The 18,485-nt window shown below is 48.4% G+C and overlaps 1 protein-coding gene across 3 annotated transcripts in view; it reads left to right on the top strand.

Moving 5' to 3' along the window:
• The window catches only part of LOC119173675 (hepatocyte growth factor receptor-like), a 181,491-nt gene that overhangs the window by 139,440 nt on the left and 23,566 nt on the right, over positions 1 to 18,485 (top strand). For all 3 annotated transcript variants that reach the window (XM_075896063.1, XM_075896064.1, XM_075896065.1), the window contains exons 13-14: positions 1,852 to 2,107; positions 4,263 to 4,412. In XM_075896063.1, coding sequence (XP_075752178.1) covers positions 1,852 to 2,107; positions 4,263 to 4,412 — 406 coding nt within the window. The remainder of the gene's footprint in view (positions 1 to 1,851; positions 2,108 to 4,262; positions 4,413 to 18,485) is intronic.

Here is an 18,485-nt window from a genome sequence, read left to right as displayed (position 1 = left end):
GCACACGTTAGAGCACGTGCTGCTCATGAAGATTAGAAATGTGCGCGTAGCATCAGCATAAATGGCGGACAGCAAAGAACAGCACGTGCATTGGCTGATAGGACAGAATAGCTCAGAAACAGTGTATTTTATCTGCAACCGGGTGTGAAGGTGAGTGCGCGGTTTCTTTGTAACACTGGCTTTGCTCTCTACGGCTACTATCGCCACTTCGAGGCCAATTCCCTTAGATGACCCATGGGCAACGTAAGTACTGAGCGTTGCTTCTATGAGCGCTTCGACGTTTTCAAGTACCGGCTTTAACCGTTGCTCGTGTATATTGGTGACTTAGACACATCGGTGGAGCTTTACGGAATAATTAGACATAATTCCTAGGTACGGTATGCTTGTAGACTTTCTGAAGGCGTGGTTGCAAGGTGGTCACGTAGCAGTTAGTAGTGACGAACCGAGGTGTGATTCTCCTACGGAACGACTCGTGGCACGTCCCGCGCCCCGGCTCGCGGCTATCCGCGGGAACACACACCCGTATCGTTGCCGCTGCATGGTCACAGTGCCGTTCGTCACGCACACCCGAAATGGTGAAAAGATCTCCAGCGAACCACACTCGATCACACACACCGCAATGGTACCCGGCGAACACCTGTAGATATCTTGGCGTTGTATCTGGAAGCGCTCGTCTGGGATGTAACCAACTTGCCAGAGGCCCATTGTCAGCTTCGCGATAGCAAAGACCTTAGCGCGCAATGCGTTCACATGTGGCATCGCTGGCTCAATTTTCTCCAGTCATTTTAGTAAGGTGGCGTTGATCGTACGCCAATTTCTGTTGCGACTGGTTCACTAGCTGAGCTCCCGGCGATGTCACCTGACTTCTCGGGAAAGGCACGAATCTCGCTTGTAGATGGCGTGCGGATCCGAGAGATGGCGCGACCACGCCTAACAGGTGGTGTGCTTTATTTTTTTGTTTTTCCCACGATTGTTTTTCTTTGATATTCGCCCCTGTTGTACATCAACTTTTTGGACACATTTTTTTATGCACACTACTGATAAATGGACAACGTTGCTATGAAACAAATCATCGTAGCTTCAAACTACTAGTGCGTAGCTGGAAAAAACAGCGAAGCTGGGTGGCCTTTCTTGTTTCTCTATTTTTTTCTTTGTCTTTTCTCTTTCATTTGCTTTTTGGATGTCTGTTTGTATCATTTTCTCCGTATTTCTTTCTGTCTTTCACTATTTCTCTGTCTTCCTCTCTTCATTTCTCTTTTCACCCTTTGTCTCGGACTGCTTCTTTCCGTTCTCTCGGCCTGCTCTCTTTTTTTGCATGCTTTTATTTCTGTTTATTTTTCTTTCCAGCTCATTCCCTGTTTATTCTAGTTTTTTGTGTATGTATGTTTCTATTGTTTTCTCTCTTTCTCTTACATTTTTTTGTTATTCCTCTACTTCTTTCTCTGTCTGTCTGTTTAGTTTTTTTTATTTCTATCTTGGTCTTCGTTTTTTCAATTTATTTTTCGTGTCTGTTTCCCTCAATGTACTTACTTCTCTTTCTACGTTTTTTTTACCTCTGTGCTCTTTTATGAATTTATGTCCTGAAATCTCTCTATCTCTGCCTTCTTTCTTGTTTCTGTTGCTCTTTCTTCCTCTCTTTCTCTATGTCTTCATCCCCTTGTTTTTCTCGTGTTCATTTTCGTTCGATATGCGCACCTGCTGTACATGGTAACCGGGCTCGCCCTATTCCTGTGGAACGTGCTAACCTGAAGAGTTTTCTGGTGCCACCACACAAACTTCGGCGAGGTGCAACAACTTTGTTGCTAAAAACCAGACAATGCACTAGCCCTTCATGTGGCCTAATAATTGCAGGTTGTCTACGGAAATCGCGTCTACCCTGTGGGTAGTTTCAGACTTGTGAAGTTGCTGGAAAAAAAGCCCGCGTCCTGGTCGTACCAAGGTGCTATTGCCGGTATTATCGTCGCAGTCCTGGTGGTTTCCGTCTTCGGTGTTGGATTGGTCTTCTACTGGCGACTCCTGGCCAACAAGACTAAGCCTCTCGTTTACTTTGTTGACTTCGAAAACCGTAACGTCGGCAACCATCATACCAAGGATGGTGAAGACTCTCGTAAGTGTGAATAGAACCTGTTTGCATTGAGCATGAAGCGCTTGCAGCAGTGCCCTCTCACTTTAGTGGTTCGTGCGGTCGTCGTACGATGTCTCATGCCACAGAAGGTCGTAACGCTCAGTGCCAAGCAGCTCCAAGCATGTCATAGCCGCGTATAGAATTGTAAGGAACGTGGTGAGAATAGGAAGTGATGGTGAGTGACCACAAACGAAGGCTTCCTTTCGGACGCCGATCAGGTGGCACGTTTGCGACGCCGGCTCTGGTTTGCCCGCGAACGTCGGCGTTGCCCAAAGGCCGGCCAGCTATACTCGGCGACAGCTTTTCTTTGCACTGAAGGGAAAGCTACGGAGGCGGAGCATCTGCACATGTAGAACTACGCGAAGTAGTCCGTTTTAGCGCACGTCTCGTCAAGTTATGGAGAGTAATGGGGCCACACCATCAGCGTTTTTTGTAGAAGACGCCACTTAGCGTTTGAGGTGCACGTAAAAAGGTGAAACTTTCTCACGCCTTCATGAACGTGAAGTCACAACGAATAAATTAAAGTAAATACAAATATTTTATTAGTGGGAACTGTGTCTTGTCTCAAATAGCGTCGCGTAAAAAATATGCTCAGATTTCGGTGCACGTTAAAGAACCCCAGGTGGTCGAAATTTTTGGAGCCCTTCACTACGGCGTCGCTCATAATCATATGGTGGTTTTGGGACGTTAAGCCCCACATATCTATCAAGTCACGTAGAAGATAGAGAACTTCTATATTTCAAGGGGAAAATATGGGTGCTGTTGTGGAACTACATTCACTGGCGGTTGCATGCCTGCGTTTTGGGTCTGTATCCTTCGCTCCAATGCCAAGAAAAGTTGTCGCCTAGTATATAGCACCAAACTCCGTCAGTGTACCATTCGGCTCCATCAAGCAATAAGCTGGCGTAATTAAGTGAGGTTGCCAGTGAGCAAAGCTACTTTCTTGCTGTCTTTTGCTTCTGCACAAAGAAAATCTTTGACCACGGCAATAACAAGGTGCGAGCCGCCTGCTGACCCCTATCCTGAAAGGGGTCACCATACAAGGACCTGCATGTTTACCTTTGTGTTTAGGCTTTGATGGGTGACCGCGCACGGCACACCAGAGTGCGCAGCTGCCCACCACGGCAACAATTTTCCTCCTCCCTCTCCTGGGACAGTTATTCTTCCTCGTAGGATTCGCACGATGCAAGACATTCGGGGCGTCTCCTCTCCGCTTGAGTCACCATTGTCGGCTGCTCTCGCACGCTTTCAATCACACTTCAAACATACCACGTGATGGGCCCTCTATTTGAACCTTATATGAAACCTCACGGCGACGGCGAAAATGTGCCTGGAGTGTACATGTAACTGTAATCGCAAAGCTATAAAGCGCGTTGGGTGTACTTTGCCGTGCACCCTGCACCACCTGCGCATGCTTGCATGTGGTACCCATGCTGCAAAATAAATTTAACTTCCAAAAAGTACAACGTATGTATGCGCAAGTATTCCTGAATAAATAATTTCGGTGTTTTACTTCCAAAACAACAATATGCTTGTTATAAGAACAAGAGTGGAATTCTATCCATTATTTTCTACTACGCTCCTGCTGTTTTCAAGTTATCCTTGTTGCGTTTACAGCCATGTTTCGCCTTGAATTGTGCAACACTGGTCACCGGCAACCTAACACACAGTCATGGCACTTATTGGCCACATGTTGCGCTTGTCTCTACCTCTTCGTGGTCTTCCTCGGTACACAAAATCGCACCTTATATCTAAAGTATTTATCACAGATTTTTTTATAAAGTACCTGGAAAAATGGCACACACGTACATATAGCACCTGTGTACTTGTGTTCTCGTTATTTTAACCTATTTTTATAAATCTGTGCTGAACACTTCAAATGAGCCGTACCAACGAGGCCGGAATTCTGCTCTTGCCAAACTTGGTGCATGCATATTTCGTATTTTGCTCCCATGGAATGGCAGTTGCCACTGCCGTAAATATAGCTAGTGCACTCCTTCTCATCCGGGTAACAACTCAGCCGCTAAGCTATTGCCATGGTTGGTACAATAGACATGTGTCATTTCTGTTTTGTGCAATATGACCTATTGCTTACGAAAGCGTGAACTAATGAGCAATGCATCGAATTATTTTGCAGCGAGGTACCAGGAGGCAATAGGGAACGTCAATGGACGTGGCGTTGGAGAGACCGCCTTTCAATTGGACGAAGAAACAAAAGCAATTCTGGAGGCTGACAAGCTGCTTTTCAGCAGAGAGCTCGTTGTTCTTGGTCCAGTGGTCGGCCAAGGTAAATTTTCAAATGAGCTTGTGACACTTCCCATCTTCGAATGACGTACATGTATTGCTCAGCTTCGATCGATCGCTGAATACGGCACCCCCAAGAACCCTACTATAGAGTCTTTCTCAAATGGAAGTGACGCAGTGCAAAGCACATGTAGCACTAAATGGGGCCAAATTCTGCACAAAGTTATAAAAGTTTCTTTGATTAGGGCACAGATAGCCCCGCCGCGGTTTTCTTGTGGCCAAGGTACTCGGCTGCTGAACCGCAGGTCGCGGGATTGAATCCCGGTTGCAGTGGCTGCATTTTCAATGGAGGCGAAAGTGCTGTAGGCCCGTGGGCTCAGATTTGGGTGCACGTTAAAAAACCCCAGGTGGTCTAAATTTCCGGAGCCCTCCACTACGACGTCTTTCATAATCATGTGATGATGTTGGGACATTAAAACCCCACATACCAATCAAGGGCACAGATAGGTAACGACAAAGTCAGAATTGCATGTGTGTATGCGTCTCCTTACAGGAAAATGTCCATGAAAAAGGTTTTAGAAGATCTGCTTCATCATTGCCCTCAGCTCATCATTTGTGGTTATTTCAATGCGCATCGCACGTCGTGTGTGACAGAAATTCGGATGCAGGGGACGTTTTGTGAAAAGGGCTTTCGAAAAGCTAGACCTATCAATCGCGAATAATAGCAACGCAACGTTCTTTAGACCCTCAAGCAATTTACCTAGGTTGCATTCAAGTGTCGTTCATCTTTTGTGTCATACATCTCCACACAGTCATTTGCGTTGCCTGTTACCATTTCACGGTAGCCAAATGTAGCAAAGTATCTGATTGGGATTGCTACCGGGAACATATGTATCAATGATCAGAGGACATCTATTTCATGATATTTCGGGAAAGCAGTTGCAACCGCTACAATTAAGCTACCAGCACATTTTCTAGCCCTGGACTTAAAACTCTAAAGTGTCTGTTCTGCTAGAAAGGCTCATACGAATGAGTGGCGAACGTGCTATGAAGACTCAGTTTAGCAGACTCAATGCAGCAATACAAGCATACACCAAAAATTTACGGAGGAAGCAATGTAGGCAGAGTTTTGGGAGAGTTATTTGTGATGGTGGTGGTGGTGGTGGTGCTGATTATGATGTTGCAACAGGCGGTGTTATCCAGGTCTAAATGGCCAACAATCGTTCCGCCTGAGCATATGTTAAATTATACGGGTTCGTCACCAAATGTCACAGCACCCAGTTTCTTGCAAGAAAGCCACCAGGATCCGTTGCACGCGCCTCTTCGTCGCCATGAGCCTTTCAGGAAAAATGCCATCTTCAAATGTCATTCGTAAAATTTCTCTGTAACACGCATTTTTCGAAGGGTACCTACTTTACTGTCAAGTGTCTGAAGAGTAGTAGTTGGTGTTTCAAGCCCGCCCAAACTTTTTGAGACCTTTTAAAGCCCTTCACCTACTCAAGGATATGTCTATGTCGTGTCTAGCCGAGAAATTTGCTGACATTTTTATAATTGGAAGAAAATGTGAGCCACCTTAGTTTCCGCATTATTCTGCGTCTTCCACTGACGCACTGTTTACGTTAAGAAAATGGACATAAACCATGGGCTCTTTCCATCGATGCTGTGCTTCTGGAACAAATGACACTACGAATTAAAGGATTTCAAATCAGCCTACAGAAGAGAGGAGGACGTATTTCAACAATGTGTTGATGTAGGGCAACATTCTTCAAATGAGTCAAATGGCCTTGTTCATGCCAGGGCTGAAGTCTGTAGAGACAGGACAGATTGATGATATATTGACTTATATCACTAACAACATGCATAGCGAAGCTGACGAAAAATCTTGACAGTGTTCGGCTCTCATGGTGAATTGGAAATTATAGGATTTTTTCACCATGTATGACTGGATTGACCACACAATAGCATATTTGAAAGAGAGTAAAACACATGGAACAACAACAACGAGTATAAGGCTTTTCAACACTGGCAATATTTCTGAACGTTTCAAAAGCATATGACTATACATTGTTGTGGTAAAGAGAACAAGGAAGTTTTTCTCAGATTGGAGGAAGATGACGGGAGTTATCTCTGCCTCGGAAACCTATGTGATCACTGTGAATACACCATCTCTGCAGCCATTGGTCTGGCTTCTTCTCGTAACATGTAGTAGAAGTGCTGGGGTACCAGGACGGAACTTCGCAGCGAACCTCATCTGCCTGACGCCACAAGGGCAAACCAACAGCCAGTGTCTGAGCCAGCAGCGATGACAAACCAAACGCCAACTTCCACGCCAGTGGTCTTCCTGACTCATCCGCGCGACCACGGGCCCTTTTGTGGCACGGATAAGACTGACGTCGAGGAGTGGCTCAAACTGTACGAGAGAGTGAGTGGCAGCTACAGGTGGTACCCGACTCTCATGCTAGCGAACCTGCTCTTTCATCTTAAAGTAACTGCGTGGCAATGGTACGAGACACATGAAGCTGACCTCACGAGCTGGGACGTCTGTGAACATAAAATTCGAGATCTGTTAGGCAGACCGGTCGCTGGTCAGCTGGCCGCAAAGAAAGAACTTCCGGGCCGCGCTCAGACGTTAACAGAGTCGTATGTCATCTACATAAGAGTTGTGCTATCTCTCTGTCGTAAAGTTGATGACAGCATGACCGAGGCCGACAAGTTTGGGCACATTTTAAAAGGTATTGCCGATGATTCCTTCAACCTCCTTATGTGCAGAAATTGAACTACGCTGGATGAAATCATCAAAGAGTGTCGGCGCTTCGAACAGAAAAAAAGCCGTCCAGTTGCTCAAGCGTACGAAAGATTGCCAAATACCACCACGACCTCGTAATGTGAGGATCCACCACGGTTTATCCAAACCATGGCAACTGAAGACACCACGCGCTTTATCTGCCGTGAGCTTGAGTCCATGTCTGCAGCTCCACCTATTCGTTCCGACTTCAGGGACAACTTGCCATCCATCTCCTTCATTCAAGCGGTCGTTCGAGAAGAAATCGCAAGTTTCGGCATGCCGTAACTCTGATCGGTCCAGCAAACGAACACTTGCCGGGTTCCCTCAGCCCTTCGTAGCCAGACGCAGAATTATTTTCTGCGCCGCCGCAATCCAGCTAAGTGGCCTACTGTAGAGATCATCCAATCTGCTTCAATTGTTCCCGTATTGGACACATTGCCCGTCACTGCCGCAGTCGATTTACGCCACCTCCCCGGTGGTCGTCTTCTAGTCACAAACAACAGCTGCCGGATGGTCCTTTCTTCTCGCCTTACACGCCGAACCAGAGCACCATCACCGACAATTATAAGCCAAGATCCAGCCATTCCCCGTCTCCGCAAGGTCGTCGTACCCGTTCACCGCTCATGCATCACTCTTCGTCCCCATTCACAATCGGCCACTTCTCTTCAGGAAACTGGGCGGTGCAGCTCCCGGAGATGGCACTGCTACTTCGACCTGGCCTTCAAGTCCTCTACTGACCCTGCCTACATGTGGAAACCAACTGGACGTTGAAGTTCGTGGCGTTCATGTCTGATCTCTTGCCAACATGGGGGCCCAGTTATCGGTTATAAGCGCTGCTCTTCACCGAAGGCTCCGAAAGGTCCTCACACCCACCGCTACGAGTACAGTACTAGTCGCCTATGGTAGCACTGCACCTGTTGTCGTAGTGTGTACAGCCCGTGTGACCGTTGGCAACCGCTATGCTATAGCTTTATTTATTGTACTCGAACAGTGTCCACACACCTCATTCTGGTCATAGAGTTTCTTGCACAGCACGCAGCCCAGATTGACTGCTCCGACGAAGTTGTACAGCTTGATCTTCCCTTCCCTGCCGACGCCACAACTTGCGCACCATCCCATTTATGTTCTGTGGAGTTCGCTCGTCTGTTTCCTCAGGTGGCGACTGCTGTTATCATGAAGCCCTCTTCTCCCGTCTCAGACGGCGGCTATGTCGTGTCGCCAATCGTGGACGTGATTCTGACAAGAAATATTGTCTTGCCAAGCACCACAGCCTAAATACAAGAGAATTGGGCTTGCATACCAATCGTCAATTTTGTATTTTCTACGCACGTGCTTCCCCAGGGAATCGCCATGGCGAGTCTCTCTCCCGTGGAAAAAATGTTATATTACTTCTTTAGCTACTGTATCTGTCTTCGATAGCAGCACACCTTTGTCGCCGATAGCTTCGTCCTTATTGACTGCGGACAACATTGTTAAAATGATTGCCTCTGACCTTCCTGAGGAACACACAACAGCTCTTCGCCACCTGCTGTCATCGTACCGAGATATCTTTAACTTGAACGAGCGGCCCGTGGGACAGATGTCTGCTGTCACCAATCGAATCAACACTGGTGACGCAAGCCCCATTCGTATGAGGCCATATTGCTTCTCCGCTGCAGAAATGACCATCATACAAAAAGATGTGGACAAGATGATCGGCAAGCACATCGTTGAACCATCGAGTAGCACGTGGGCATCCCCAGTGGTTTTGGTAAAGAAAAAAGACAACTCGTGGCGCTTCTGCGTCGATTCCCGTCACCTGAACAGGATATCCAAAAAAGATGTGTACCCACTGCCCCGAATAGATGACGCCCTTGACTGTTTTCACAGATCTAACTATTTTTCTTCAATCGATCTCCGTTCAGGCTAGTGGCAGATCAGCGTTGATGAGAGGGACCACGAAAAAAACCGCCTTCGTAACACCAGATGGCTTACACCAGTTCAAAGTGATGTCTTTTGGACAGTGCAATGTGCCAGTTACATTTGAGCGCATGATGGACTCCCTCTTGCGTGGCTTAAAGTGGTCAACGTGCCTCTGTTACACACGACGAGATCGTGTTTTCGGAGGTTTTTGAAAGTGACCTGCAGTGCCTCAGAACAATCCTCTCGGTGTTTCGCTCCGCTGGCCTTCAGCTGAAGTCCTCTAAGTGCCACTTCTGTCACCACAAAATCACCATGTTCAGACATCTCTTAAGCACAGCAGGTATCCAACCTGACCCAGGAAAAGTTCGCGCTTTGCGAAATTGTCCTATTCCTTCATCGACGAGAGATGTCCTAAGTTTTATGGGTTTATGCTCATCCTTCCGTCGCTTTGTAAAGGAATTTTCTGACATCTCTCGTCCTCTGATCGACCTCTTTAAGAAAGATACCTCCTTCTTCTGGGGACCGCATCAAGAGCGTGCATTCTCTACCCTTATTGAGTGCCTTACAAGTTCACCGATTCTTTCCCACTTCGACCCTTCCGGGCCCACCGAACTTCGCACTGACGCGAGCGGTCATGATATCGGCGCAGTTCTTTGCATCATCAACAGAGCCATGACCATGTCATCGCCGATGTGAGTCGCCTTCTCTTCACGCCCGAACGCAATTACTCGATAACTGACCAAGAATGCCTTGCGCACATTTGGGCTGTCGCAAAATTTCGACCGCACTTGTTTGGTCGTCCTCTCAGTGTCGTCACGGATCACCACGCCCTCTGTTGGCTCTCCTCTTTGAAGGACCCAGCTGGCCGACTTGCGCATTGCGTCCACAAGACTATGAATTCACAATGGTGCATAAATCTGGAAGCATGCACAACGATGCTGACTGCCTTTCTCGCAATCCTGTGGATCAACCGCACGACACTGATAGTGACATGGACTTCTGTACTCTTTCCACATCCAGCTTTCCCCACATAGGTAGCGAGAAAGTACAAGACCCTGTATTTCAAAACTTTATGAACCGCCTAAGCTACGTGCCCACTGACCCCTCTCTCCGAATGTTCACAATGCATGACGGCATTTTGTACCACCTAAACATTCAGTCTTTTGATCTTGAGCTCTTACTAGTCGTTTCCAAGCACCCGCGGCTCGCCGTGCTCCAGGAATTTCAGGACGCTCCTACTGCTGGACATACGGGTGTCACTCGGACTTACGACCGCGTAAGGCGCCATTTCTTCTGGCCTGATCTCTATCGCCCTGTGTGGCACTGCGTTGCTTCTTGTGACCTGTGTCAGCGGCGGGAGACGCCTGCTTTGCCTCCTGCTGGTCTGCTTCAGCCAATTGAAATCCCAACAAAACCATTCTCCCGTGTGGGCCTCGACCTGGTTGGCCCAATCTCCATTTATACCAAAGGGAACAAGTGGATTGCGGTCGCGACAGAATATGCCACCAGATACGCCATCGCACGCGAGATACCGACTAGCTGCGCAACAGATATTGCGTACTTTCTTCTCCATGACGTTATCCTGCACTACGGCACCCCTCGACAGTAACTAGCTGATCGTGGCCGTTAGTTTTTGTTGAAGGTTGTCGATGATCTGCTCCGCTCTTGTGCTATTGAACGCAAGGTCACTACCGCGTACCATCCTCAAACTAATGGGCTCACCGAGCGACTGAAACACCACTGGGACGCCACTTTACCATACCTAACTTTTGCTTACAACTCGTCCCGTCACAAAACCACTGGATTTTCTCCTTTTACCTTTTGTGTGGCCGCGACCCTGTCTTGCAGTTCGACAGGTTGCTACAATTTCGTGTCGACTTCTCAACGACCGATGACGCCAGCGATGCAATTACTTTGGCTGTCCAAGCCCGAGAGGTTGCTCATCAACGCCTCACACCATCACAAGCTTCTCAAAAGCGACGCTACGATCACCAGCACCGAGACAAAAAATTTCCTCTAGGTTCTCTTGTCCTCCTGTGGACGCCCTCACGTCATGTTGGCTTGGCTGAAAAGCTCCTCTGTCATTACTCTGGTCCGTACAAGGTCTTGCGTCAATTGTCTGACGTGGCGTACGAGATTGTACCAGCTGACGTCTATTTGCTATCTCACGTCAACAGCGACATTGTTCTCGTCGCCAGGATTAAGCCGTATATCCACGCTTCAACTGATCTGCAAGATGTTCACCGGGATGGAGCTACGCCCACCAGGAGGACGAAGTAGCGGCAAAGAAAACGCGGAAGTTCTCTTAGATTGAAGGAAGAGGACGGGACTTATCTCCGCCTGAGAAACCTCTGCAATCACTGTTACAATATTTATAGTGTCCCAGGGTGCAATAATTTGTCGTATTATAGCGTCTATGTGAGTAACAAGGGGTCTTTCATGCTTTGTTCATGCATTTCTTAGTAATTTCTCGATGCAAGTGAATATGGCGACGGTTCTGTGTAGCTCAAGGAAAGTTACTAGAGGTGTGCCACAGGAAAGTGTTCTGTCTCTAAAGTTGATGAATGCGCCCATGGTTCGTTCACCCGATCAGTCCTAAAAAAAGACAGCAAGGTGACTCATATAGGAATCTACGCTGACGACGGATGCATCTGGCTGTCTGGATATCAGCAGAAGCGTTTGCAAACAATTGGCCAACGGATTGTACGCTATGCGCACACCCATGTCCCATCCTGGCAGAAAGTATGAGCAGAATCGTCTTAGTTTATGCTATTCCCCATTTTGTGAAGACCAGAAACACGGATGAAGATGTGACTTTCAATATATCAGCTAGCTAAATACATCATAGTCCTTGCAGTCAAACTTGACTCTAGGAATAATTGGCCATGTTTCAGCCCTTTTACCACGCGCAAACGTCCTTCGAAGGAGCCCCGCCGTGGTGGTCTAGTGGCTAAGGTACTCGGCTGCTGACCCGCAGGGCGCGGGTTCAAATCCCGGCTGCGGCGGCTGCATTTCCGATGGAGGCGGAAATGTTGTAGGCCCGTGTGCTCAGATTTGGGTGCACGTTAAAGAACCCCAGGTGGTCTAAATTTCCGGAGCCCTTCACTACGGCGTCTCTCATAATCATATAGTGGTTTTGGGACGTTAAACCCCACATATCAATCAATCAATCAAATCGTCCTTCGAAGGATGACAGGAACACGCTGACGTGGCCATTCATCATAAAGTTACACTAGGCAGCAATTGTCAACCGTGTGCTCTTCTGATTGCCTCTGGTCTATGTGAGTCCCACTATGAAGGGCTGGAAACACCACATCGTCGACACCTAAGAGTGTGCTCTGGGAGTGCCAGAAGACTGCGCCAAGCGTAAAGAATAGTTTCATGAATCTCGGCTTCCAGTGTTATGTTTTCTCGTCTCTCAACGACTGCTGAAAAAGCTTTGGTGAGTGCTCACAGCACAAGTACGTTCTTTGGTGCTTGAATTTATATGAAAGAAAGGTCTGCTGATCATTCAACAGTTTTCACCAACAGGTTTGTTGACACAGAGCGTAAAGCAAGCGCCGCATGCTTGTTATGACGCCCCTGAATGTGAAATGAGTTGCACGACCTGGCTGTGTTGTTTCATCAACTACGTGTGAAATCGTGGCGATTCAGGCAGCCTTGCAGGAACTCAAGTTTTTTTGTGAGCAACAAGGATTCTTGCTTTTGGACAGAAACATGCTCGGCAACGATAAGAGAATGAATAGGTTTAGAAGAAAAGCAGTCAAAGATCGCTGCATATTCTAGAAGACCTCCACAGTGAGTGTCTTGATCAAAGTTTGGTTACCATCGACTCCCGAGCGACCACGCGGGCCTGGGGACACCAAGTTTCACGGTGAGCGTGCCTTTTTTGGACATTTACGACCACATTTACATCGGCAACGCGTGTGAAGCGTTTTAAGCCTATTGGCGTTCCGACCAAGTTACGCCGCGTCCGCTGCTCACGGATGCTATACGATGGGCCCCCGAGAAAAGATTCAATCATGGAGGGGGACAAAACAGCGTCCGACGACACTCCAGAAGGGCACGACGATAGAGATAATGTCACAAACCTGCCGGAAGCTGAGACAGATGCTGACGGCTAAATTAAAGTTACGCGATGGAAGAAACACCGCGAAACTGCAGGGATAGTTCGCCGCGACGATGAACTATCCCTGCAGCGCGAGACTGAAATGCGCAGCCGCAAAAGAGGCATTGTGAAGAAAATCCAACGTACGAGTAAAATGCCGAGGCTGCCGAAAGGAGACATTAAGGTGATCATGAGGCCACGGAATGGCCTGAACCTCCACACGGCGGATGGGGTGGCATTGGACGCAACGATCAGGAGAACGGCCGGCATAAATGCGGATGAAACAATCATGATTTGTCCCAACTACACTCAAAACATCTTGGTTGCCAGCACGCCCGACGAGGAGAGGGCAGGGAAGTTAGCAAGAATCCGCTCAATTAGAGTGGGGGACAAAGAACACGAGGTCAGTGCGTATGTCTCTGCGCCAGAAGAAATGGTCAAGGGCATAATAAGGGACGTTCCCCTCAGTTATACGCAAGATCAACTCTCCCGGGTACTGGTCACTACGAGGAACCCCAATCTCGCATACACGAAGACACTTGGAAACACCACTGCAGTAATCCTCCTCCACGTAGAAAGCAGAGTCCCGACGTGGGTTTACTTAAGCTGCATAATGATAAGAGTCACTCTCTACCGGAAGCAACTCGATTTCTGTCGAGATAGCGGAAAACTCGGTCACAGAGCCGACGTGTGCCCGAGACTGGAAGTCAAACTCTGTCTGATTTGCGGCACGAAAAACCCAATTACCACGCACAAATGCTCGCCAAGGTGCAAAATATGCGGGGAAGCCCATCCTACCGCCGATCGCACATGTCAAGCAAAGTACAAGGTTTCGTACGTGGTCAATACGAGGAGATGGCTTGCAAAAAGCAGGGATGACCGGAAGTATGGAAAACAGGGCGCACTCACTCCCGAAGATGGTGCGGGGGACCAGTACCCGGCCCTCTCGCAGCATTACCCATCAGAACGTCACCCAAAAAGAAGCCATTCGAGATCAAGGTCCGGCTCCCGGCAACGCAACAGAGCCATTGACCCCCACTCTTCCTCATCGGTGATAAAGAGGAGTCGTCGCAGTAGAAGCAAAAGCCGCAGCCGAAGCCGTAGCCATACTGGACGAAACTCAAGTAGCGAGCCCAGCTTCTCGTCGGGTAACGGGCAGCCTCCACCTGGCGGAAAGCCGAAGCGATCATGCAAGGTTACTTGGTCACACCTGGCAGCTCAAGAAAGCAGGAGTCCGGAAGGGAACTCACTCCCCGAAGACCTAGGGAAGACCTTGAACTCGCCAATCGGAATGCGATTAGAGAAGTTAGACAAAGAGAACAGGGAACTAAGGGATGAACTGAGCAGGACGAGACAACGAAACGAGAAATCGGCGAAGAAGATCCACGAGTTGCAAAAAAACGCTAAATAAAATCCTCAAGCACATGGCGGGACACGCCGGAGTTGCTCCCACCCAGCGTGTGCCCATGGAGCACAACAGTGCGGTGGCGGAAGGGGAGATTGACATGCTCGACGTAGAGGGTCCGACAGTTGGGTCCAAACACAAAAATCAGAGTTGCACGCAAACGGATGAAAACACGCAAGCACCGACGAGACTCAGAAACTGGAACTCCAGTTTTCTCGGAACCAGCGTCCAGAGATGACGGGGGAGCGGCGCTCTTTTAATCCCCAAACAAGTAGCCGACTCGCCGAATGTCTACGCTCGCCAGCTATTGTCCCTGCTAGCCGGCGGATGAGACGTCCTGTCGCCACGAAGCTGTAAGCCGTTCCGGAGGGGACAACAAAGAGCGTATTCCTTTGAAGAAACGGCGACCGCCGCCACAAAGTGCCCGGCTAATTGAGCGGACCGTTTGGCGGACCGTTTGATGTCTGCTGTCCGAAGCTTGGGACCCCTCGACCAGCGACATACACGACGAGCAAGAGCTCTCTGGCGCCTCCTTTAAGTGCAGTGATCTTGACTCGAAATTGGATGTTCACGTGCGCCGTGCCTGCTCGTACCTTGCACCGGTCGTGTGTATGTGATTGGTGTTCCACTGAAGAAGGAGGAGCCCGAGAGGGCTTATAACGGCGCCGCAGAGTGCAGGACGTCGCTCTGAACCAACTAAAGGTTTAACCACCACGCTCGTGGTTTGTGAACTCTTAACCTCATGCTGTAAATATTTGTAAATAGTGCCATAAACCTTGTTTGTTTTTCGTATCCCCATCTTGTAAGCGGACGTTTCCTCAACCCGAAGCTACACCACGCTACCACAGCACCCCGGGATCACAACAACTGGTTGGCATCGGTGGGATTCCCGACAACTGGTGATCAGCGGTGAGATACAACTCAGAACCCCGAGTTACGACAACTGGTTGGCAGAGGTGGGATGCGACTCAGCACCCCGAGCCGCAACAACTGGTTGGCAGCGGAGGGATTCGAAGCTACAAGTGACAACAACAGTCGGGCCAGGAGAAGCAGCTGGCTCGAGACATGGATCACGTATGGGTGAGTGCTTGGCTTTTCCTTTGAGTGAACCAGGTTCTAAAAGAGGGTAGAACTGGTAGTTAACTTTGCCGAAAGACTCAGTTTCGCCGTTTCGGAAAGTTATTTTGGAAGTAGCGAGCACTCAGTACGATCATGGACCTACGGGAGCTGCAGAAGTCAGACTTGTTGCTGTTGTGTGAGGAATTGGGGATCGATACAAAGGGTTTGGCACGAAAACCCATAATCATTCAAGCAATTAATGATTTGGGGGCTGATGATGAGGAACTAAGTGAAGAATGGGACCTCATCATCGAAAGAAAACTAAGAGCAGCTCAGATGGAAGGAAAGAGTGAAGACGAAAGAGAAAGCCTCAAGCTAAAGTTTTTCAAACAAGACTATGAGTTGAGTATGAGGTTGGGACGCCAGCAAGTACTTCTCGAAAATGAGGCAGAGTTCGAGATGTCTAGGTACATGCAGCCATATGAGGTATCATGGGATATGGGCCTGTATCTTAGACTCTTTGAACGAAAGTGTAGTCAACTGAAGTGTGAGCGAGACACCTGGTCTCACAAGCTACTCACGGTTCTGCCCTGCGAGGCAGCGGATGTTGTTGCGCGACTCAGTGAGCAGCACGCGAACAACTATGAAGTTATTAAATCAGAGCTAATCAGGAGATTTGTAAACTCGGTTAGCAAAAAGAAAGAAAGACTCGCACCGGAGTCTGAAGGCGAGGCGCGTCGCAAAGCGCCGGAAGCTGAGGCGCCTCATAAAGCGCGACAGGAACAGATTGCGCCAGAGAAGGGCCCGCATATTCTCGAATGCATCCATGTAAATGATGTACAGAACGAGGCCGTGGCCGGTCTGGAGGTGGGGACGATGTCGGAAGACGATCCTTGCGTGGATGAAGGGGGTGCCAGCAGCCCCAATGGGCCCAGTAAGAGGCTGGAAACCTTCTTCGTGCCTCAGGGGGACCTTTCGACATTGTCAAATTTAGACATGGTTAGCGCAGTGGCTGATGAGAGCAAGAGCGCCACGCTTCAGCAGTGCAGCGATAATACCGAGCTGGTTTGCAAACATCGCAGAAAAAGGAAGAAGCGGAGGCGTTCGTCACTGCGCAGGCCTAGGTCGGGCCCCACTCAGTCGCAAGAAAGACGAGAGGGTAGGCCATTATTCCGTCTCAAGGAACGTCAATGGTGGCGTTCAGGGAAGCACAAGCGGCGAGCCAGGTGTAGAGGGAGGAAACGAGGTACGCCACCCCAGCGCAGCGTGCGGTTCAGTTCGACAACTTCGGGAAAGCGGCCTTTGCCGAAGGGTCAGAGTCGAAAGGGCAGAGTGGCTAAATACCGCGTAGGGGAGAACACAAAAGAAAAATGGCACAGGCTTCCCCCCTGCTTCTGGCACCCCTTTCACATTACCGAAGAAAGCCGGCTGAAGTGCAGAAAGAGGCGTGACGGCAGGACACAGCCTAACGTTCGTGTGTTTAGTAGCCTCAGGCCTGCTGCAAAACAGCCGGGACCGCGACCCCATCGTGTGCGATTAAAAGATTCTAGTTAAGAAAGGGGGAACGGTCAGTTCGAGTAACTTTTGCACGGGCGTGTCAAATATTGTTACTCAGTGTTGCATTGGGAATGCAGATTTGAGCCACTTTAAATTTGGTAAGTTACGTGATGCGGTGGAAAATTTTCAGAAGGACAACCGCCGAGCCAAGGGCTGAAAGTCAGCATCGAATTAGTTTAACCACGAATGCGAAAATTTTCGTAAGGTAAAAACCGAGAAAAAGTGTTATTTTCGAGTATTTTTAAGGTTTAGTGTTATATCGTATGCCTTCACTGTCAAGTGGATTTGGAGTGAACGAGCATTTAAAGGAAGATGTTAACACAGACCAAGTGATTCGTAAAATGATTAAGTTTGGCGCGACACGGTAGAGTTTCCGTTGCGCGCATTGAGAATCTTATTGCACGGTTTTGGCATAAAACCTCTGCAATTGCTTCTTAGGTGTTTTTACCTAGAATTACTTTTGTGTTGTACACGTTGTGTTACAACGTAACGTTTGAAAGAATTTAAACAAACTGTGATGGATTAAGCGTTTTGGTTAGTAGTGCCGTGCACCTTGCAATGCTGTAGAAATTAGAGTAATTGATCGCTCAGGAGAGCTCAGTGGTTTATTTTACTCAGAAGCGTTTGCATAAGCAGGTAACTTTAACCAAATGAACCTTCTAGAAAGCAGTGTAATCTCCTCAGTTTTGTTGGTGTTTTCTTTAATGAATGATTGATCGAGTGACCATGAACAGATCATCGGGCTTTCCCGAACCATTGAGGTAGACCGTTAGGTCACAGTTTCGGTTAACCTTTCGGGAGGCTGGTGAGCTTTATGTCTCAGTGGTAGACAATTATGGGCGGCCGTAAACAAAGACGGACGTTCGGACAAAATTAGCGCTCACTGAATCCGAGTTCCTGACTGATGCTCTCAGCGGGACAGAACCGATGAAAGTAGTCAGCGATGAAAAAGAGCCTGCTGTTTTATATCAGGACGACAATGGTATCAAGCAAAGCTGCGCTTTGCTTGCACCAGAATTTGGGCTCTCGTGGGATAACGTACTGCGCTTCAGGAAATGAATGCGCTTGCCTTGTGTAGGCCATTCATCAGTTGCAGTGTTATCCCAGGGGAGCTAAATTTAAAGTAGATACAGACCATTGTCCCCTTGGCTGCAAACCATGACCTCGAAGAACAGTCACCTTGTGAGGCGATGCTTGATTCTTGAGGAAAAAAAGAATATCATTTTGACATTAGGTAAAAAAAGGGCAAATTGAATGGAAACGTTGACACGCTCAGCCGCCATTCTGGGGTGCTCTTTCT

Source organism: Rhipicephalus microplus, chromosome 5, assembly GCF_043290135.1.
Source record: "Rhipicephalus microplus isolate Deutch F79 chromosome 5, USDA_Rmic, whole genome shotgun sequence".
In the NCBI taxonomy this organism is placed as follows: Eukaryota; Metazoa; Arthropoda; class Arachnida; order Ixodida; family Ixodidae; genus Rhipicephalus; species Rhipicephalus microplus.
Note: the sequence above shows the minus strand (reverse complement) of the source record. Positions and strands in the feature narration are given on the sequence as shown.